The sequence below is a fragment of the Oratosquilla oratoria genome, chromosome 14, assembly GCF_046742065.1.
Source record: "Oratosquilla oratoria isolate Oo_2021 chromosome 14, ASM4674206v1, whole genome shotgun sequence".
Classification (NCBI taxonomy): Eukaryota; Metazoa; Arthropoda; class Malacostraca; order Stomatopoda; family Squillidae; genus Oratosquilla; species Oratosquilla oratoria.
This window is the reverse complement of record NC_134790.1, coordinates 62,062,369-62,083,573: the sequence shown is the minus strand read 5'-3', so window position 1 is coordinate 62,083,573 and position 21,205 is coordinate 62,062,369. Positions and strand designations below refer to the sequence as shown.

The 21,205-nt window shown below is 35.7% G+C and overlaps 2 protein-coding genes across 11 annotated transcripts in view; both read left to right on the top strand.

The window, feature by feature from the left end:
* LOC143032891 (receptor-type tyrosine-protein phosphatase kappa-like) overlaps nucleotides 1-21,205 on the top strand; it is a 984,894-nt gene that overhangs the window by 915,603 nt on the left and 48,086 nt on the right. For 4 of the 10 annotated variants that reach the window (XM_076198111.1, XM_076198112.1, XM_076198113.1 and 1 more), the window contains 5 exons: nucleotides 2,061-2,160; nucleotides 4,757-4,833; nucleotides 9,520-9,657; nucleotides 9,948-10,079; nucleotides 11,908-12,033. In XM_076198111.1, coding sequence (XP_076054226.1) covers nucleotides 2,061-2,160; nucleotides 4,757-4,833; nucleotides 9,520-9,657; nucleotides 9,948-10,079; nucleotides 11,908-12,033 — 573 coding nt within the window. The remainder of the gene's footprint in view (nucleotides 1-2,060; nucleotides 2,161-4,756; nucleotides 4,834-9,519; nucleotides 9,658-9,947; nucleotides 10,080-11,907; nucleotides 12,034-21,205) is intronic. The other 6 variants (XM_076198115.1, XM_076198117.1, XM_076198116.1 and 3 more) reach the window with 3 other exon arrangements.
* Nucleotides 16,583-21,205, top strand: part of LOC143032890 (uncharacterized) — a 144,384-nt gene continuing 139,761 nt past the window's right edge. The window contains exon 1 of the mRNA XM_076198109.1: nucleotides 16,583-19,477. Within this exon, the coding sequence (XP_076054224.1) occupies nucleotides 16,690-19,437 (2,748 nt within the window). The 5' untranslated portion in view covers nucleotides 16,583-16,689 and the 3' untranslated portion in view covers nucleotides 19,438-19,477. The remainder of the gene's footprint in view (nucleotides 19,478-21,205) is intronic.

Sequence of the window (21,205 nt, the reverse complement as noted above, 5' to 3'; positions counted from 1 at the left end):
AAAGAGATGGATGGGCTGATTGTGCATTTCTAGACCTAAAAAAAGCTTTTGACAAAGTACCACATAAGAAGTTGCTTAAGAAATTAGAAACTGAAGGAGGAATACAGGGCAAACTGCTTAAATGGATGGAAGACTTTTTGCAAGGAAGAAAAATGAGAGTAGTGATAAAAAACAAACACTCAAATTGGGATGAAGTAATAAGTGGTGTTCCACAAGGAACAGTTCTGGCCCCAATAATGTTTGCTATATATATTAATGATATGGATGAAGAAATTGAAAGTTATATGAGCTTCTTTGCAGATGATGCAAAACTATTAAAAAAAGTGAACACTACAGAGTGATCTCAATAAAGTATGGGAATGGAGTAGGAAGTGGGAGATGGAGTTCAATACTAAGAAGTGTAGTATAATGGAATTTGGAAAAAGCAAAAACAGAATAACAGGATCATATAAATTGGGAGAAGAAGGAATAAAAAAAGTTGAAAATGAGAAGGACCTGGGAGTCATTGTAATGAATAATATGTCACCTGAGAAACATATAAATAAGATTTTTGGAGAAACTTATAATTCAATAAGAACAATCAAAGTGGCACTTACCTGGATGAAGAAATGGTGAAGAAAATACTAATCACTCTGATAAGACCAAGATTGGAATATGCAGCAATGATGTGGTCACCAAGCACAAAAAAATGTATAAAAAAACTTGAAAGAATACAAAGAGCAATTACAAAATTGGCACCAACACTCTCAAAACTATCATATAAAGAGAGACTTGCAAAACTTGAACTACAGACACTAGAGCAAAGAAGAGAGAGAGAAGATTTGATAGCTATTTACAGAATCATGAAAGGCATAGAAATTATTGATAGAGAGGATCTAATAAAATGGGATGATAGAAATGCAAGAGGACACAGAAAGAAAATCAAGAAAGACGACTATAGAAGAGATCTGAAAAAGAACAGCTTTCCTCACAGAGTAATAGACAGTTGGAACAAGTTAGATGAGAAAGTAGTGTGTGCAAAAACAATACATGAATTTAAAAATAGTTTAGATAAAATGAGATATGAAGACGGGAGACCACGAGCATAGCTCCCCTTCCCGTAAAATATAACTAGGTAAATACAGCTAGGTAAATACACACAGACTAAAGATAGATCTCTTGATTAAGGATGGGAGGGTTTTAAGAGGTCATGGGAGGAAATTGAGAAAGACCACATGTCTAAAGGATATGAAAAAATACAGTTTTCCATATAGATACATAAATTCTTGGAATAGCTTAGAAGGTGATATAGCCCAAGCTTGAACAATACATGAATTAAAATCTAAAAATGAAAACTGGAAATCAAGGGTATAGATTCAGTTGGAACTGTACACAAATTTGAGGTTAGGTATGAGAAATTGGAAGAGTAGGAGACAGGACCCAACAAGCGTTGCTCCTTTTATTGTAGCCTATACTACAATTAGGTACAGTTTGGTAAATACACACATATGACAACAGGTCTTATTAAAATTATATATATATATATATATATATATTTAAAAGATATATGGAAGTATAGATTTTCACATAGAAGTGTAGACCTGTGGAATAAGTTTGATGAAAATATAAACCAAACTAACACTAAAAAATAAAAAAAATCAATGCAAGGTTTGACAAATGGAGAAAAAGAAATGAGACCCCATGAGCTTGTTCCAGACCCATACTCTACAACTAGGTTAAAAAAGAAAAGAAAAAAAAAAAAAAAGGCATATCGCTCACTAGATATAAAAACCCCAGACATTGTTCCACATTGTTCTCTTTATTAATAAATAATTTTAGAATGACTGGTATACTGTTACTTTCCCCAATTTTTTCGAATAAAAATTTCTTTCTTTATGCAATTCTCATACAGAAATTAAATGTAAGTACTGTATGTGCATAAAACGTTAAATGAAATATGGAATTTGTATATCAATAAGTATATTTGGAAACATAGGATGTATTTAAAGGTCAGTACTTTGTTCCTTAAAAGTTATTCTAAGCTATGGTGACTGAAATTTTTTCAAAACTTGATTTTTCAGCAAATCTGCAAAATGACTCCAAGATTTACCATAGGAGATTGTGCTGGAGGTCACAGAGCAGATAATCGTTTTAAAAACAGAAATGTTCTGTGTGTACCACGTAAGTATGTGACTAGTATTCATTATATAAAGATAGTCTGATCAATATGAATATGTATGCATCTTCAAATTTCTAAGTTGGTGTATGCTTTTCAACCCATATCAGTTTAGTCCTAAGTAGAATTTGCTTGGAACTTAGTGTAAACTTACTGTTTACCAGATGTGCACCCTTTATTTTTGTCAAAATTATGATTGAGTTCATACAGTCCAAACCACACCAATTTAGTTTGTAATAGGATATTAATATGCAATTTAGTGTAATCTTCCTGTTGATCATTGAATGTACACCCTAGATATGAATCTAAAACTTGTCATTATGTGTGTGTGTACAGTATTTACCTTGTTGTATCTTATGGGGAGGGGAGCTTCGATTGTGGTGTCCTGTCTCTGTATCTTGCCATATCTAATTTGCTCTTCAATTCATGTATTATTTTTGCACACACTATTGTTTCATCTAGTATGTTCCATACATTCACCTTTCTGTGGGGAAGCTGTTCTTTTTCAGGTCTCTTGTATAACTGTCCTTTTTAAGCTTCCATGTCCTCTTGTATTTCTCTTATCCCAATTTAGTAAGTCTTCTATATCAAGGACTTGTATACCTCTCATAATTCTGTAGATGGTCAACAAGTCGCCTCTTTCTCTTTGTTCCAGAGTGGGTAATTCTAGTTTTGACAAGCTGTCTTCATATGACAGTTTAGATAGTGTTGGGGCCATCTTCATTGTTCCTCTCTGGATTCTCTCAATTTTCCTTATATTATTTTTAGTACTGGGTGACCATAGTGTCACTGCATACTTCAATTTTGACCTTATCAGTGTGACTAGTATTTTCTTTACCATTTCTTCATCCAAGTAAGCATTTTATTGATCTTAGCAAGTTATAGGTTTCTCTGACAATTTTGTTTAAATATTTGCCAGGGGGCATATCCTTTGTTATGATTACTCCTAGGTCTTTTTCAGATCCCACTTTCTTTTCTTCCTTTGCACCAATTTTATATTGTCCTGATATCCTTTTTTTTTTTACTTTTTCCAAACTCCATTATGCTACATTTCTTGATGTTGAAGTCCACATCCCACTTCTGACTCCATTAAACCCTGTTCAGATCTCTCTCTAGTGGGTTACATTCTGTTTCAGTACTCACTTTAATAGTTTTGCATCATCTGCAAAGAAGCTCATGTAACATTCCACACCCTTGTCCATGTCATTCACATAAATAGCAAATATTATTGGTGCCAATACTAATCCTTGTGGAACTCCACTAATAATCTCTTCCCAAGAAGAACTCTTATTTCTGAGTACAACCACTCCTCGTTTAACGACGACAATTGGGAGCAGTGCGCCGTCATTAACAGAATTGGTCGTTAAGCAAAAGTGTATACATATACGTACATGTACTGTATGTACAATGTCCAGCAATACGTGTATCTTTATTTTCGTGTATTTTCCCTCTTTTATACAGTACATTAAAGCTTTATTTACTGTTTATTTACGGTGGTTAGGTTCCTGAAATTACCGTATATGACCAAATCCACATATGCTGACATTCCATATTGAATACCGGGGTATTTTTTTAGTTTCGACCATGGGTGCAATATAGCAATAGAAAATTAATTATTAATTTTGTAAATTAAAATATATCAACGTAATATGCAATTTTGTGGGCGGAAATGAAAGTAAAAAATACCATGCTACAAGAAAATATGCTAATGAACGAAGTCGGTAGCATAGGATTGGGACGCCATCTTGTCGTCTGCCAACGTCTCTCACGACGACGACGAGGACGAGCCGGATGACATTTAATTTATCAAACACAGGTCAGTTTAGTTTAGGTTAGACGAATTCATCATCCTTTTATTTCTTTGACATCGGCATCTATCATAACAAACATGGTGTACCATTCGTCCGACATGACTTTGTTACTTACGAAATTTGTTTTAGCACCTTTTTTTTTCCGCTCACAAAATTGCATATTACTTTGATACATTATAATTTACAAAATTAATAATTAATTTTCTATTGCTATATTGCGCCCATGGTCGAAACTAAAAATTTACCACTACCGGTATATACTGTACCCCAGGTAGTTTTTGCAGCTTGCAGGATGGTAATGTAGACCTAAGCTTCAGAACACTTTACCTCACAGCTAATATCCACCGTACAAGTTCAATTATAACATCATACAAATTTGCCTCAGCCAACTTAATTATCGTACACGACGTCGTAACTTTGGGAGATTTACGTTAAACGTCTGTCATAAAGCCCGTCGTAACTCCGCGTCGTCGCTAACCGAGTAGGTCGTTAAACGAGGAGTACCTGTACTACCCTCAGTTTTCTTCCAAGCAAAAAGTCATCTCAAATACATTTAAACTTCTTTCTGCCTCATTTAAATTTCAAGTCTTTGCCCCATACAGTGTTGTAGTCACAATCACCACTTCATATTGACTTCTGTTTGCATCCATTCTCAGATGCCTATTTGCTATTTACAAAGTTGCAGGAAATAATGAACAAGGAAATTATTTTTATTTGTAACACTAATTTAGAGATCTGATATCATGATTCTAATTATGTATATTGAGCAAATTTACCTTTTCCTTTACAGCTGACAATTTTCGTCCATATCTGACTTCTTTCCAAGGCAATAGCTGTACAGACTACATCAACTCTGTCTTTGTTGATGTAAGTATTACAAACTTTGAAGACATAAATGATGTTTTTCCTGCATACTGTATGGCCGTGAACAACATGAAAATATATAACTGACCTTAATGAAAATATATAGTTCCTACAATTGTAAATAGTTTACTTTCATAGTTTGTTCTTCCTTATTTGCTCTAATTCTAGTGATTTGAGGAAAGAGCATGGTAAGGTCAAACAGTGCACAAATTTATGTTGACATATAATGAGATACTTTATGTCTGGCTGAATTGTTCATGTAATATCTGTGCTTATGCATCTGTGTTAATTAAAGGATAGTGTTGTAATGAGGTTTAACTCAGTATATAATTCACATATTAGTATTCTTACTGTATTTTCTTTTGTATGACAAATTGTAACTTACATAAATAGATGGTACTGCTGAACTCATTGTTTTCATAATGTATAAATTAAATTGCACATCTGTCTTTTCTTTCATAGTTATGTTTGTTTTATTTCAGGTTTTTTGTTTTTTCCTTTTCAAGGATATATATATATATTTTTTTATATATATAGATATATATATATATATATATATATATATATATATATATATATATATATTTGTACAACACTGAATGGGTCCCAGTGATTAGAGATACATTTTAACAACCACAATGCACTTTAATTCTAAGCCATCAACATCGGGAGACCCAATTGGGCCACATACAGAAATGAAATGTGGTACTTCCAAGGACTCGAACTCAGCAATCACATGACAAGTGTCATGTGATCACTGAGTTCAAGTCCTCAGCAATACCACATTTCAATTTCTGCATATGGCCCCATCGGGTCTCCCGATGTTGATTGCTTAGAATTAAAGTGCATTATGGTTGTTCAAATGTGTATATATATATATATATATATATATATATATATATATATATATATATGTATATAAATATGTATATATATATATATATATATATATCCGTTCCCTCCTTTGAAATCAGTTTTCATGTCCTTAGTTTTTTTGTTATTATAATTCATAATTTCTCTTTGCATACTTCCTTTTCTTAAGTTCAGTTGAAGCTTGATTTCAAAACATAGATTTCTTCCTCAGGTAAGGAAAGGTATGGAGTGTATGAATAATTTGTTTTAGTTTGAAACAAATTCTTCCATGTAGTCAGCACAGTATTACACAAAATTTTACATGAAGAATCAAAGTAAAAAAATAAGTTTTCAAAATCATTACATTTTAAGACCCTGAGAGTGGTGTGTTATGACCTTATATCAGTGTTTTAATATTCAAACTTGTCATATGAATTTTAATCAGGAAAATTACAGGAAGTTATGAAAACATACCATAATTATTGTACTTCTGCTGTAGTGTGAATAATCTCTGGTGTGCACCTTTAAGACAAATCATGAGAATGTAAATATCTTCTGTGTTTGTATCACCATAATCATATTCTAGAATAATTATTTTGTTCCATTACTTTTTCTTTTCTTGTTCAATCTTAGCCATCCCCATTATAAGGGGAAAAGGGTCATTGATTTATACATTAAATTTCTTCTATAGTTAATATGAATCTGCAATGTAAAATATATATATATATATATATATATATATATATACATATATATTTATATATATATATACATATATATATACATATATACATATATATATACATATATATATACATATATACATATATATATATATATATATATATATATACAGTGCTTGACAAGGAAGTACAAACGGTTAGCTAGAATGAGTGATGAGGAGAATGAATGAGTCATAAATCAATAAACAAAAGCTCACTTCGTACCTCTACAGTGGCCGCAAAAAGTTTGGCCGCAAAATTATAGGCGCCCCAACTTTCCCCTAAACTCAAAACATGCGAAAAATACAACTTTCCACCCAAACTTTTCGCTATTTTTCAATGCTAGCGTTTGTACCCGTATTTAGCCGAGACAATACACACTATTTGGCAACTCTGTTTAGGCGCACTCGATGTCACATGGAGTCAGTTTCTAAACATCTCTCACGGAGAGTAGTCTTTTTTTTGCGGTGGTCTCTGTTTTTGTGCCTTGATATCTCCGTAATGGGAAGTGGTAAAGAGCTGGAAAGAGACACAGTTGTTACAATCATAACCCTCTATAAGGAGGGTTATAAGTGTAAAGATATTGCTACTCGTGTGGGAATTGGAGTGCGTCAAGTGCAAAAGTGGACCAAGAAATTTCAAGACGAAGGAAGTGACATCATTCATACTTCAAAGCATCGCTCTGGTCTGCACTTGACGCATACCAATTCCCACACGAGTAGCAATATCTTTACACTTATAACCCTCCTTATAGAGGGTTATGATTGTAACAACTGTGTCTCTTTCCAGCTCTTTACCACTTCCCATTACGGAGATATCAAGGCACAAAAACAGAGACCACCGCAAAAAAAAAGACTACTCTCCGTGAGAGATGTTTAGAAACTGACTCCATGTGACATCGAGTGCGCCTAAACAGAGTTGCCAAATAGTGTGTATTGTCTCGGCTAAATACGGGTACAAACGCTAGCATTGAAAAATAGCGAAAAGTTGTATTTTTCGCATGTTTTGAGTTTAGGGGAAAGTTGGGGCGCCTATAATTTTGCACCCAAACTTTTCGCAGCTACTGTAATACTTTGATGGGTGGCCTTTACGTGCAATGATCTCACAAAGGCATTTTGGGATGGAAGCGGCGTACTTGGCAAGATGTGCAGGGGTTATACTAGCCCAGGATTGGTGAATGGCTGCCTCGAGCTTAGGCACAGAGCTCATATCTTTACCCTGCAGGTCTTGTTTAATGTGGTTCCACAGGTTTTCTATTGGGTTTATGTCAGGACTATTGCCTGGCCAGTCTGCTATGTAAGGTATATGACAGTCTTTAAGCCACTGAGTAACACTGCGAGCAGTGTGGGCTGGGGCGTGATCTTGTTGAAAGATGTTAGCACCTGAGCTATTAAAGGAATCCTCCAGGTGGTCATTTAAGAGTTCATAATAAACATATTGGTTCACTTTTACATTTTTCGGTAGTACAACAAGGCTCCCAAGTCCTCTTCCACTAAAACTTCCCCATACCATGAGAGAATCAGGGTGTTTCACTGTTTGTTGAACGTACCGGGGGTCAAGAGGGTCAGTGTATTTTGCAGACAGAGGTGCTTTCTAGCCTTAATATGGGCAAGAACAAGTATTTATCACAAGAGACAATAACCCAAATCATAGCTTTACATAAATCTGGTCACCAAACAAAGGAAATAATAGAGCAGGTTGGGGTTGGCAAGACGTCTGTGTGCAAGTGGGTTGCCATTTTTAAGAAGGAAGGTGGCTGTGACACACCTGGTTACAAACTAAGGAAAAAGTACCCCAAAAAGACATCCCCTCGTGCTACTAATGCTATCAAATAGACAGTTAGAGCATAATCCACATGTTACCGCCAGAAAAATAAAAGAAAGTAACCCGGGAATCTTTGGGGGGGTTAGTGTGCGAACAGTTAGCCGCCGCATTCACGTCCTTGGGTACAGAAGCCACCGCCCGGTGAAGAAGCCTCTTCTCACTCTTAACCAGAGGCGGCATAGGGTTGAGTCTTGCAAGAAATATCTTCAGTGGGGATGATGACAAGTGGCTGGATATTCTCTGGACCGATGAGTCTACCTTTACTATGACTGGCAATAGGGGTGGAAATGTGTATTGGCATGCAGGTAGCAGCCCTCTTGACCCCTGGTACATTCAACAGTGAAACACCCTGATTCTCTCATGGTATGGGGAAGTTTTAGTGGAAGAGGACTTGGGAGCCTTGTTGTACTACCAAAAAATGTAAAAGTGAACCAATATGTTTATTATGAACTCTTAAATGACCACCTGGAGGATTCTTTTAATAGCTCAGGTGCTAACATCTTTCAACAAGATCACGCCCCAGCCCACACTGCTCGCAGTGTTACTCAGTGGCTTAAAGACTGTCATATACCTTACATAGCAGACTGGCCAGGCAATAGTCCTGACATAAGCCCAATAGAAAACCTGTGGAACCACATTAAACAAGACCTGCAGGGTAAAGATATGAGCTCTGTGCCTAAGCTCGAGGCAGCCATTCACCAATCCTGGGCTAGTATAACCCCTGCATATCTTGCCATGTACGCCACTTCCATTCCAAACCGCCTTTGTGAGATCATTGCACGTAAAGGCCACCCATCAAAGTATTAGAGGTACAAAGTGAGCTTTTGTTTATTGATTTATGACTCATTCATTCTCCTCGTCACTCATTCTCGCTAACCATTCATACTTTCTTGTCGAGCACTATATATATATATATATATATTGGCTACCTCCCTTGTAAGGGGGAAAAAGCTGTTGGCATATATAGGTTATGTACGTATATGATTTATTTATATATATATATATATATATATATATATATATAAATGTACTCTTTGCATGGGTGGGTTTCTCTTTTCCTTCTTATTCTCCATTATGACGTGGAGATCTGGTTTGCGTACATCTTTGTCCTGGAATGCTTCTCCCCACTCCCAGCCTGAAGCCAGTGTGGCTTTTTTCATAAAGCTTTTACAACTTTTTGCAGACATTTTTCATGCCTAGTTTTTGCATAGATTGTTGGTGTAATTGATTTTATTAAATATCCCTTCCTTTCCCTCCAATTCCATGGGTGTGACTGTGCGTATGTGTGCAGGGCTACGTAAGGCCCCGGGAGTATCTGGTGACGGAGTGGCCTCTGCGTTCTACCACCTCCGATTTGTGGTCACTTGTGTACGACCATGATGTCACTTCCATCGTTGTCTTGTGCAACCCTCCTCCCTCTGAGGCTTCGGTAAGCATATGCATATTGAGGTAGGACTATAAACTAAAACTTAATATGACTTTTGACAGGTGGATTGAAGTCAGCAAGATTTTCTGAAGGCCAAAGAGGGAATATGATCAGGAGGCATTTACTTTTTAATTATGTACCACAGGATTGCAGAAGACTACAGAAGACTTCAGTGAATGTATATATAACCCAAAGGAAATCTTGGGGCTTTTGTAGGTCCAGCTGAGCTGATCCATGGATGCTGAAAACTACAAAAGACCATCTGATTTTTGCCATTGGTGGAATGCTTTCAGGGCTACACCCATCCACGAGAATACATTGTGACGGAATGGCCTCTGCCAACCACTGTGGGCGACGTTTGGTCTCTGGTGTATGACTACGACTGTAGTGCATTGGTGGTGCTCTGTGACCCCATCAACTCAGTGGTAGGATTCACCTTACCACATGCAACATTGTTTATGCTCTCAAAAGTGTTTTCTAATTAATTGTGAGATACAGAATATTACCTGTAAATGCAAGTTGATGTTTCCAGGTTTGAAAAACTGACTCAGGGTCTACTATTTCTTGTTGCTTTTCTCCTTGGCAAGTGTAATATCTGTTATTATTAAAGGTCAGCTAGACCGAATATTTATCTTCCCACTGTGAAAATAAAAGATTATGTCTTGAAAACACTTTTTGAAGCATAAGCATTTTTGCAAAAAAAGCAACTTGATTATCCCTTTGGTACACAAAGAGTTCAAGTTTTGTCAAGTATTGTATGCACTTCATTGATGGTAAAGAATTTGTTTCACAGGTGTACTTAGTATTTTTGCAAAGGATTTAGATAACTGGCCAATTCAGTGTGGTACTGAATAAAAGATATAAGTTTGTTATTGTGTAATGATATAAACTTGGCTCTTGGTGACCCTACAGTTTTGTAGTTTCTTTTGTCAAATGACACTGGAAGTTGTGTTATCAGTTTTTTCCTTCCCTGCAGATATGTTTCCCATTATTATTATTATTGTTTTCATCAGTTTTCCCCATTTACTTTCAATACCATATTCTAAAAACTTGTATTACAGTACAAATATTATTTTTTAATTTTTCCACTTTAAGTTTACTCCCTTTAAAAAAATTGCAGCTTTGTTACTGGGCAATTTTGCATTCATTGACATTTGTTTGACATTGATATACATTAGTAGACTGCATAAGAGATACAATATGCCACAACTGGATTTACACAAGATAGGTTTTGTTTGTGCTATCATACATAGGTAGCTTTTTGTGTTTGTGATTTGTTATGTTGAACTTTTTTTCACCCATGTTTCTACCCATTGGAGTTTACTGAATGTATTAGATTATTGCCTTTCCTCTCCATTTGGCCCCACAGTTCACAACGCTTGGTGGCAGTTGTGAGGTATATGCATGCTGGCTGGATGATGATGTTTGGTGCATCTTTGTCTCTCAGACTTTTGTAGTAGCAGAGAACTAGATTAATTATTAGATAGATGTTTTTAGCATTTTATCAGAGAATAAAGTTAATCCTTGTTCATTGTTTATTTTCTTCTATTTTACTTAGATATGTATACTTTATATTTAAATACTTGAAAGCATTTTGGATAAATAGATCTAAGGATATCAAATGTGATATGTTGCTAAGAGGACTGAGTGACAAGGGTGGCACAGCAGCCTTCACCTCCTTCTCTTTACAGCTCTGCCCTGGCCGCCAACTTAGGGGCAGCTTCCCTCCTTCCCAGTTTCCTGCATCTCATCCATAAGGGTACCATGCTGAGATCTCCCATAAATGCATTATTATTGTCCACTATTATGAGAATAGAATTATCTTTCCCACTGCGATATATGAATATAAGCATGATTTAGATGAAATCTTTATCTTAATCCCAGGATGGTTTAATTATCAATCTTGCTAAAATTGTACTTGGTGCATTGAATGTGCAGTGGGAGGTTTCTATTTGCTACCTTCTTATAATGCTCTTTAGTTATTTAACTTCATGTTTTTATAAACAGACAATAAATAGATTAGTGGATTACCCACCACTATTTATAAAAATGTATAAAGAATGTTTAGGAATTTTTGTCCAATTTTACATGAGAACTGAACAAGACTGTTTTATACAATTGAAATTAGCACAGATTTTGCTTTCACAGTGAACAGCCTCAGAAGGTGGGTTGTAAGTTTGAATTTGAAACACAAAATACACCAAAAGTTATCTGATCTAAGGATAATTCAGACACATATCTCCAATTTTGCAGAACTATCCCCCCTTCTGGCCTGAAAAAGAGAAGAGTTTGAAATATGGTCCAGTTTTTACAATTGACCATGTCTCACACCAACATTACCAAAATATTCGCTCTTGGGTCTTCAGAATGCAGAAGAAGGTATGATATAAGATTAAACAATATCACAGGAAATAAGGAACTACTTGGATATGCATGGTTAAGATTACTTTGTCCTCAGTAAATGTGTGCAGTGTTTTTGCTTGCATTGTGAAGTTTGGTTTATATGTTTGAAATTAATTTTCATTTTATGTAGTTTACTGATCACACATTTTTTTTATCATTATAGATTGCTTTTTCTTTCTAAAATATTTTGTAATTTTAGCCTTCTATGTATTAGTTTCATTTATCACACTACCCATTTGAGACAACAAGGTAGCTTTATTTTTTTTTATTAATTTTTATTTAATTTTACATCAGTTCAGTGAGATCAGATCATTGATTACAAGATAAAGTAGATGTATACAGTACAGTACTCGAGATTCAAGCATGACCTTGTATGGTGAACAGTCTCTGAATATTCATAAGCCAATAAAACTCCCCATTATTTACATTGGTATCTTTCAGAGCAGTGACAAGAACGCCATCCATATACTAGAGCCAAATTGTGTCCTGATTCATTACCTTATTGAAATAATTTTGTTCTAAAACCTCCATATGGAGTGAAACCAAATTCATATTAAGAGGGCTGCCCATTGCAAGTCCCTGATGCTGACTGTATTCTTCATTGTTGGATATGAAAGGTCCAAATTTTACCCACAGACACTAATTTTGAGTTATCTTTCTTTCCTACTGGTAAATCCTCCTCATTCATTATTCTAATCACTTCCTTTGCTGCTGCCAGTGCCCTCTCTATGTAAACATCGGTGAATGAGGCCATAATGATATAACTAGTCATAATCTGCTGTGAGAGATCTGCATCTTTTAACATCTTGATCAGGTCATTAGAAATCATCAAGTGGGTGTTGCTCACCAACTCCAGTCTGTTAAATAATAATGTGGTCAAGTATTTGGGCAATTTATGCAGGGCTATATAGATACCAGTAGTAATGCTTCCACCAACTTCTTGCACCTGCTGGAAGATACTCATGGATACACACACACACACACACTTTCAACGAACGGACGGCTTGACGAACGCTCTGAAGAAAAGTGCAGATTGTGGATACCAACGCAAAGAGAAGTGCCTTTTTGTATTTGCAGGGTGGGGGGAAATTGCTCGTGAGGTAGTGGGAAAGTAAGGAAAGAGGAGAGGGGGAGGGATTGCTGGGGAAATGGAAGGAAATGAGGATGTGGAGGACTTGGCCCAGGCAGACGGGCGTAAGGTCAACATGAAACGACCACCGGACCAGCTCAGTGATGACGAAATGGCAAATAAAAATGTAAAGATTAGAAGTATAGAGAGGAGCAATACAGTAGAAAGTGACGAGAATATGTTCCAGGGATTTAAAGAGGGTGGGGGGGACACAACCCCCCCCCGACTGATAAGACTAGAGGAGAGAGTTGATAAGGTGATCGAGGACTTGGAACGTAAGTTAGGTAATGTAGACTCCATTTTCCAAAGAATTGAAAGGTTGGAACAACTAGAGAAGGCTAACAGAAACTTAACTGAAGAAGTAGAGGACCTAAAAAGACAGTTAGGAAATGTAAAGGAGGAGAATGAGAAATTGAAGAAGAATAGTAATGAAAACAGTGAGAAAATAGCTACAGAAGCTAAAAATTGGAGAATAACTCAAGAAGGGAATAAGGTTTCATTCACTGACATAGTCAAACAGCAATTGAAAGAACATAATGAAGACTCAGTTATTAAAGTGATGAGACAGAAGGAGAATATAGTAAGAGAATTAGCTGACAAAAAGAAATGTATAATTATATTAGGAATGGAAGAGAAACATAACCCAGATAGAACCGCAAGAATCAAGGAGGAAAATGAAAGGGTAAGCAGTTTATTAAAATTAGTCCAGGAAGATGAACCAGAAATTATAAAGGAAATTGAGGAAAAATTCAGACTCGGAAAATATAGTACAGATAAGACCAGACCAATTAAGATTAAATTCAGGTCACAAACAACGGCAGAGAAAATTCTATCCAAGACAGGGAAACTAGCAACAAATGATCAATATAAAAAGGTATGGATAAAAAGAGAAATGAATAAGGAGGAAAGAGAGGCAGAAAAGCAGAAAAGAATTGAAGCTAAGGCAAAAAACGAGGAAAGAACGGAGTCAGAGAAAGAGAGATTCTATTGGAGAGTAGTGAACATGAAAATAAAGCAGTTCGACATACTAAAGAAAAACATAAGGGAAACAGAGAATACAATGGAAGTGGCAGAAAACTAAGAGTGTCTTACACAAATATAGATGGATTGATAACAGGATTGAATGAACTGAATGATTATTTGAAAGAAAAAGAACCGGACATAATGGGAATTGTAGAAACAAAATTAAAAGGCCCACTACCACCCAACAGTGTAGGACATGATACATACAATTATTGGATTAGAAACAGAGAGAAAAAACAAGGGGGTGGAGTTATGTTCCTGACTAAGAAGGATATAAACGTGAAAGGTGTCATATATGGAAAGAATACAGTAGAGATGATTATGATAGAAGTGGAAGACCGAGATAAGAAGAGCAGAAAATTTGTGATCAATTATGTGCCTCCGAAAACAGCCTCATGGGAGGAGAGTGAACATAAAAGTATGTTAGAGGACACAAAGATAGCATTAACTAAAATAATGGAAGACGGAGGAAGAATAGTTATGATGGGCGACTTTAATTGCAAAGAAATCTGCTGGGAAGAAATGACAGTAAAGAGTGGTGATGACTCATGGGGAAATGCTCTACTTGAGATGATTACTGACCATTCAATGACACAATGGATACAAGAGAACACTAGGTATAGAAATGAAGAAGAACCATCGAGGCTAGACTTAATAATTACATCTGAACCTAGAATAGTGGACAAGATTGAATATAAAACACCAATAGGTAAAAGTGACCACATATTGATTGAACTGGAACTTAATGAAGAAAAATATATGAAAAGAAATGAACAATATAGAAAAGGAAGAATGATGTATGAAAAAACAAACTTTGATAAAATAAGAGAATTCTTCCAACAAGAAAACTGGGAAGAAATATACAAAGAAGAAACATCAGTGGAAGAGAAATGGAATATTTTGACAAAAATTTACAAAGAAGGAGTGGAAAAGTATGTCCCAAGACAAAAACAAGAAAAAGAATATGTAAAATGCTGGTACAACAAAAGTTGTAGGGAGTTAAAAGACAAAAGAGACAAAGCCTGGACCGGATGGAAAAAAAGACAGAAGACCTGAAAAATGGAAAATATATACTGGTTATAGAAATGAATATGTACAAAAGTGCAGAGAGGAAAAAAGAAAATATGAAAAAGATGTTATAGAAAAGTGTAAAGATCAACCAAAACTATTCTACAGATTTGTAAACAATAAACTGAAAAACAAACAAGACTTGGAGAAATTAAGACAAGGAGGAGTTGAATACACTGAGGAAATGGAAATGGCAGAAATTATGAACAAACATTTTAAATCAGTGTTTACAAGGGAAAATATACAACCTGAAGAGATTGAGTGGAAGGAAAAAGTCCCCCCTATGGAAGAAATAGAAGTAACAAAGAATGAAATATTGACACACTTGGGTAATTTTGATGTCAGAAAATCGCATGGGCCAGATGAAATAGCAAACTGGATTCTGAAAGAATGCAGGAATGAACTGGCAGACAAAATACATAGCATAATAAGCAGTTCCTTAAAAGAAGGAAAAGTTCCAGAAGATTGGAAAAAAGCAAATATAGTACCTATATATAAAGGAGGAAATAAAGAAGAACCTACCAACTATAGACCAGTCTCTCTAACAAGTACAATAGCAAAAATATGTGAAAGAATTATCAAAAGTAGATGGGTAAAATACTTGGAAAAAAACAACGTACTAAATCCAAGGCAATTTGGATTCAGACAAGGACGATCATGCGTCACCAATTTAATATGTTTCTATTCAAGGCTAATAGATATAATACAAGAAAGAGATGGATGGGCTGATTGTGCATTTCTAGACCTAAAAAAAGCTTTTGACAAAGTACCACATAAGAAGTTGCTTAAGAAATTAGAATATGAAGGAGGAATACAAGGTAAATTGCTAAATTGGATGGAAGACTTTTTGCAAGAAAGAAAAATGAGAGTAGTGATAAGAGATCAGCACTCAAAATGGAATGAAGTAATAAGCGGTGTCCCGCAGGGAACAGTTCTGGCCCCAATAATGTTTGCTATATATATTAATGATATGGATGAAGGAATTGAAAGCTATATGAGCTTCTTTGCAGATGATGCAAAATTACTGAAAAGAGTGAAAACTGAAGAAGATTGTGAATCACTACAGAGAGATCTAAATAAAGTACAAGAATGGAGTAGGAAGTGGGAGATGGAGTTCAATACAAAAAAGTGTAGTATAATGGAATTTGGAAAAAGCAAAAACAGAATAACAGGGCGCTAAGAGAAGAAGCAAAGGAAAAAAACTTGAAAAGATCGGAGACAGAATGCAAAGAATTCCAGTGGAGAGTAATAGACTTGAGATTAAGACAATGGCGCTTCAAAACGAACAAAACAAGGGAAGAAGAAACCAGGGAGAAGGAAGAAAATTAAAAGTGGCCTATACCAACATTGACGGACTAATTTCGGGACTGAACGAACTCAATGATTATCTGTTAGAAGCAAAACCAGACATAATGGGAATTGTAGAGACTAAACTAAGAGGTGAAATACCATCCACTGTTATCGGACAAGGTTTATACAACTACTGGATAAAAAACAGGGACAAGAAACAGGGAGGGGGAATCATGTTCTTGGCCAAGAAAGACCTAAAGGTGACAAAAATTGCAGAGGGCAAAGGTAATGCTGAATTGATCATGATAAAAGTCGAAGGCAAGAATATGAAAAGTAGAAAGTTTGTGGTGACTTATGTGCCTCCAAAAACAAGCGCTTGGAAAGAAATTGAACATAAAAAAATGCTAGATGACACAAGAAAATCACTCAATGAGATACTAATGGGTAAGGGTAATCTGGTAGTTATGGGGGACTTCAATTGCAAAGAAATTTGTTGGGACAGCATGACAGTGCAAGGAGGAGATGACTCGTGGGGCAATGTACTGCTAGATATGACCATGGAGTACACAATGACCCAATGGGTCCATGAAAACACAAGGTACAGAAATAATGAAGAGCCATCGAAACTAGATCTAATATTTACAACAGAGCCTGAAATAGTGCATAAAGTCCAGTATGAGACACCAATTGGAAAGAGTGACCATGTACTCATCGAAACTATACTAAAGGAAGAAATAGACATAGAGAGGAACGAAAAGCATAGGAAAGGAAGACTGAGGTACAACAAAACAGACTTTACAAAACTAAAGACATTCTTCCGGAATGCAAACTGGGAAATATTTTACAGGGAAGAAACAGCAGTGGAAGAGAAATGGAATATATTGATGGAAAACTACAATGAAGGGGTAAACAGGCATGTACCAAGACAAAAGCGAGAGAGAGAGTACATTAAATGTTGGTTCAACAAAAGATGCAGTGAGGCAAAAGACAGAAGGGACAAAGCTTGGAAAAAGTGGAGAAAAGACAAAAAACAAAGCAAATGGCAAATTTATGTTAACTATAGAAATGAGTATGTTAATGTGAGAAGAGAGGAGAAAAGGAACCATGAGAAGGATATTATAGACAAATGCAAAGAGCAACCCAAACTATTCTATCGGTATGTGAATGGTAAACTTAAAAACAAACAGGAATTGGTGAAACTATGCCAAGGAAACATAGAATACACAGAAGATTTAGAGATGGCCGAAGTCATGAACAATCACTTTAAATCTGTTTTCACCAGAGAGAAAATACCGAATTGTGACATAGACAAAAACAAGAAATCTCCCCTCATGAATGAGTTTACAGCATCACTAAAGGAAATATCAGAACATTTATCAAGGCTGGATGTCAGAAAATCACATGGCCCGGACGGTATTGCAAATTGGATTCTAAAGGAGTGCAAAGAAGAACTAACAGACAAAATACACATCTTAATAAACAGCTCACTCAAAGAAGGAAAGATACCCGAGGACTGGAAAAACGCTAACATTGTACCAATACACAAAGGAGGAAACAAAGAAGAACCCACCAACTATAGGCCAGTATCACTAACAAGCACCATTGCCAAAATTTGTGAGAAAATAATCAAGAATAGATGGGTAAAACATCTGGAAGACAATGACATATTAAACCCAAGACAATTCGGATTCAGACAAGGAAGATCATGCTCCACAAACTTAATATGCTTTTACTCAAGACTAATAGACATAGTGCAAGAAAGAAATGGATGGGCTGATTGTGCATTCCTAGACTTGCAAAAAGCCTTTGACAAAGTACCACACAGAAAACTACTAAAAAAACTGGAACACATAGGAGGAATACAGGGAAACCTACTAAAATGGATAGAGGACTTTCTGACTGGTAGAAAGATGAGAGTAGTGCTCAGAGAAAAATATTCAGACTGGAAAGAGGTGATCAGTGGAGTACCGCAAGGATCTGTGCTGGCACCAATAATGTTTGCTATCTATATGAATGACATGGATGAGGACGTGAACTGCTACATGAGCTTCTTTGCCGATGACGCCAAACTGCTAAGGAAAATAGAAACTGATGAGGACTGTGAAGCACTGCAAGAAGACCTAAATAGGGTATGGAACTGGAGTCAGAAATGGGAAGTGGACTTTAATACTAAGAAGTGTAGCATAATGGAGTTTGGAAAAAGCAAAAACAGAATATCAGGAAAATATACAATTGGAACCAAAGAAGTAAAGAAAGTAGGATCCGAAAAAGATTTGGGAGTAATTATCACGAACGACTTGTCCTATGATATACAGATTAACAAAATTGTCGGGGAGACTTACAATTTGCTAAGATCAATAAAAGTGGCGTTTACATACTTGGACGAAGACATGATGAAAAAAATATTGGTTACATTGATAAGGCCTAGATTAGAGTATGCAGCGACATTGTGGTCCCCCAGTACCAAAAAGAATATAAAGAAAATAGAAAGAATCCAAAGAGCAGCTACAAAAATGGCACCTGCACTTGCAAACCTATCATACGAAGAGAGATTGGCTAAACTGGAGTTACCGACACTGGAGCAAAGAAGAGAGAGAGGTGACCTATTGACCATCTACAGAATCATGAAAGGCACAGAGGTACTCGATAGTGAGAACTTACTTAACTGGGACAAAAGAAACACAAGAGGACATGGAAAGAAAATAAAAAAACATAGCTATAGAAGAGAACTGAAGAAAAACAGTTTTCCTCATAGAGTTTTGGACACTTGGAACAAACTGGACAATGAAATAGTATGCGCAAAAACCATTCATGAGTTTAAAAACAAACTAGACACTGCAAGATACAAAGGCGGGACAACACGAGCATAGCTCCCCTTCCCGCAAAATACAACTAGGTAAATACAACTAGGTAAATATAATTTGGGAGAAGAAGGAATAAAAAGAGTAGAAAATGAGAGGGACCTGGGAGTCATTGTTATGAATAATATGTCACCTGAGAAACATATAAATAAGATTTTTGGAGAAACTTATAATTTAATAAGAACAATCAAAGTGGCATTTACATACCTGGATGAAGAAATGGTGAGGAAAATCCTAATCACCCTGATAAAACCAAGATTAGAATATGCAGCAACGATATGGTCACCAAGTACAAAAAAATGTATAAAAAAACTTGAAAGAATACAAAGAGCAATTACAAAACTGGCACCAACACTCTCAAAACTATCATATGAAGAGAGACTACAAAAACTTAAACTACAGACACTAGAGCAAAGAAGAGAGAGAGGAGATTTGATAGCTATTTACAGAATCATGAAAGGCATAGAAATTACTGATAGAGAGAATCTGATAAAATGGGATGACAGAAATACAAGAGGACACGGAAAGAAAATAAAAAAAGACAACTATAGAAGAGATTTGAAAAAGAACAGCTTTCCTCACAGAGCAATAGACAGTTGGAACAAGTTAGATGAGAAAGTGGTGTGTGCAAAAACAATACATGAATTTAAAAATAGTTTAGATAAAATGAGATATGAAGACGGGACCTCACGAGCATAGCTCCCCTTCCCGTAAAATACAACTAGGTAAATACAACTAGGTAAATACACACACACGAACGATTGAAAGTGGACCTGGTTGTTTACACATATACGGTGTAGTAAAAGCGAAAGTTCATTGGGACCATAATGCAAATGTCTTTGTATCTCCATTTTATCTTTTTTTTTTTTATTATTATTATTTTTCATTGTTCTTTCTTAAAAATGGAAAGAAGCGAAGAAACTCCAAGAGGCAAAGAACCAGCAAAGAGATGCTTAGAAGAAAGTAAAATTGAAACTCCCCTTGGTGTCGTTCGAAAGAAGAATTGTCTTTCTCAGACACCAAGGGAATACCAAAGGTTTGAAAGAGTTTTTTTGGGGGGTTTGAATGGGAAGGAAATATTATGCATAGAGGATTAGAAATGGATAAAGAACCCAGGTATAGAAATATAATGAGAAATAGAGATATTAATGACATTTTGGATGATTTAATAGAACTCAAAAGTGAGTACAAATCAATGTACAAAGAAGTATCTATGCTAAGAAAAGTCAATGAGGAGAATAATAGGGAGATAGATGACTTAAAAAAGGAATTAAATAACTTAAAGTCAGAAAATGAAAGGTTAAAAGTGAAGACATAAATAGGAATGAGGCATTAAAAAAGGAGATAAAAGATCAAATGCAAGAATTGACTGAAAAGGTGGAAGAAAAAATAAAAGAAAATGACTAACAGGAAATAAAGAAACAGTGGAAAGTTGAACAAGAGTGTAAAAAAGTATCCCTAAAAGAAATAATGGAGCAACAGGTCAAGGAAAATACCAAGGAAACAGTGATCCAAGTAATTAAAGAGAAAGGCAACTTAGGGACACAGTAGATAAAAAAGATCCGTTGTAATCTATGGCATTAAAGAGAAGCATGATGTACCTAGATATCAGAGGGAAGAGGAGGAGAAAGGGATCGCTAATGAAATTCTGAAAGAATTACAAGTGGAAGGACAAGGCTTGGATAGGGAAATCGAGGAGACCTATAGGATAGGTAGATACTCTAAAGAAAAACAATACAGGCCACTAAAAGTAAAGCTTAGATCTCAAACAATTGCA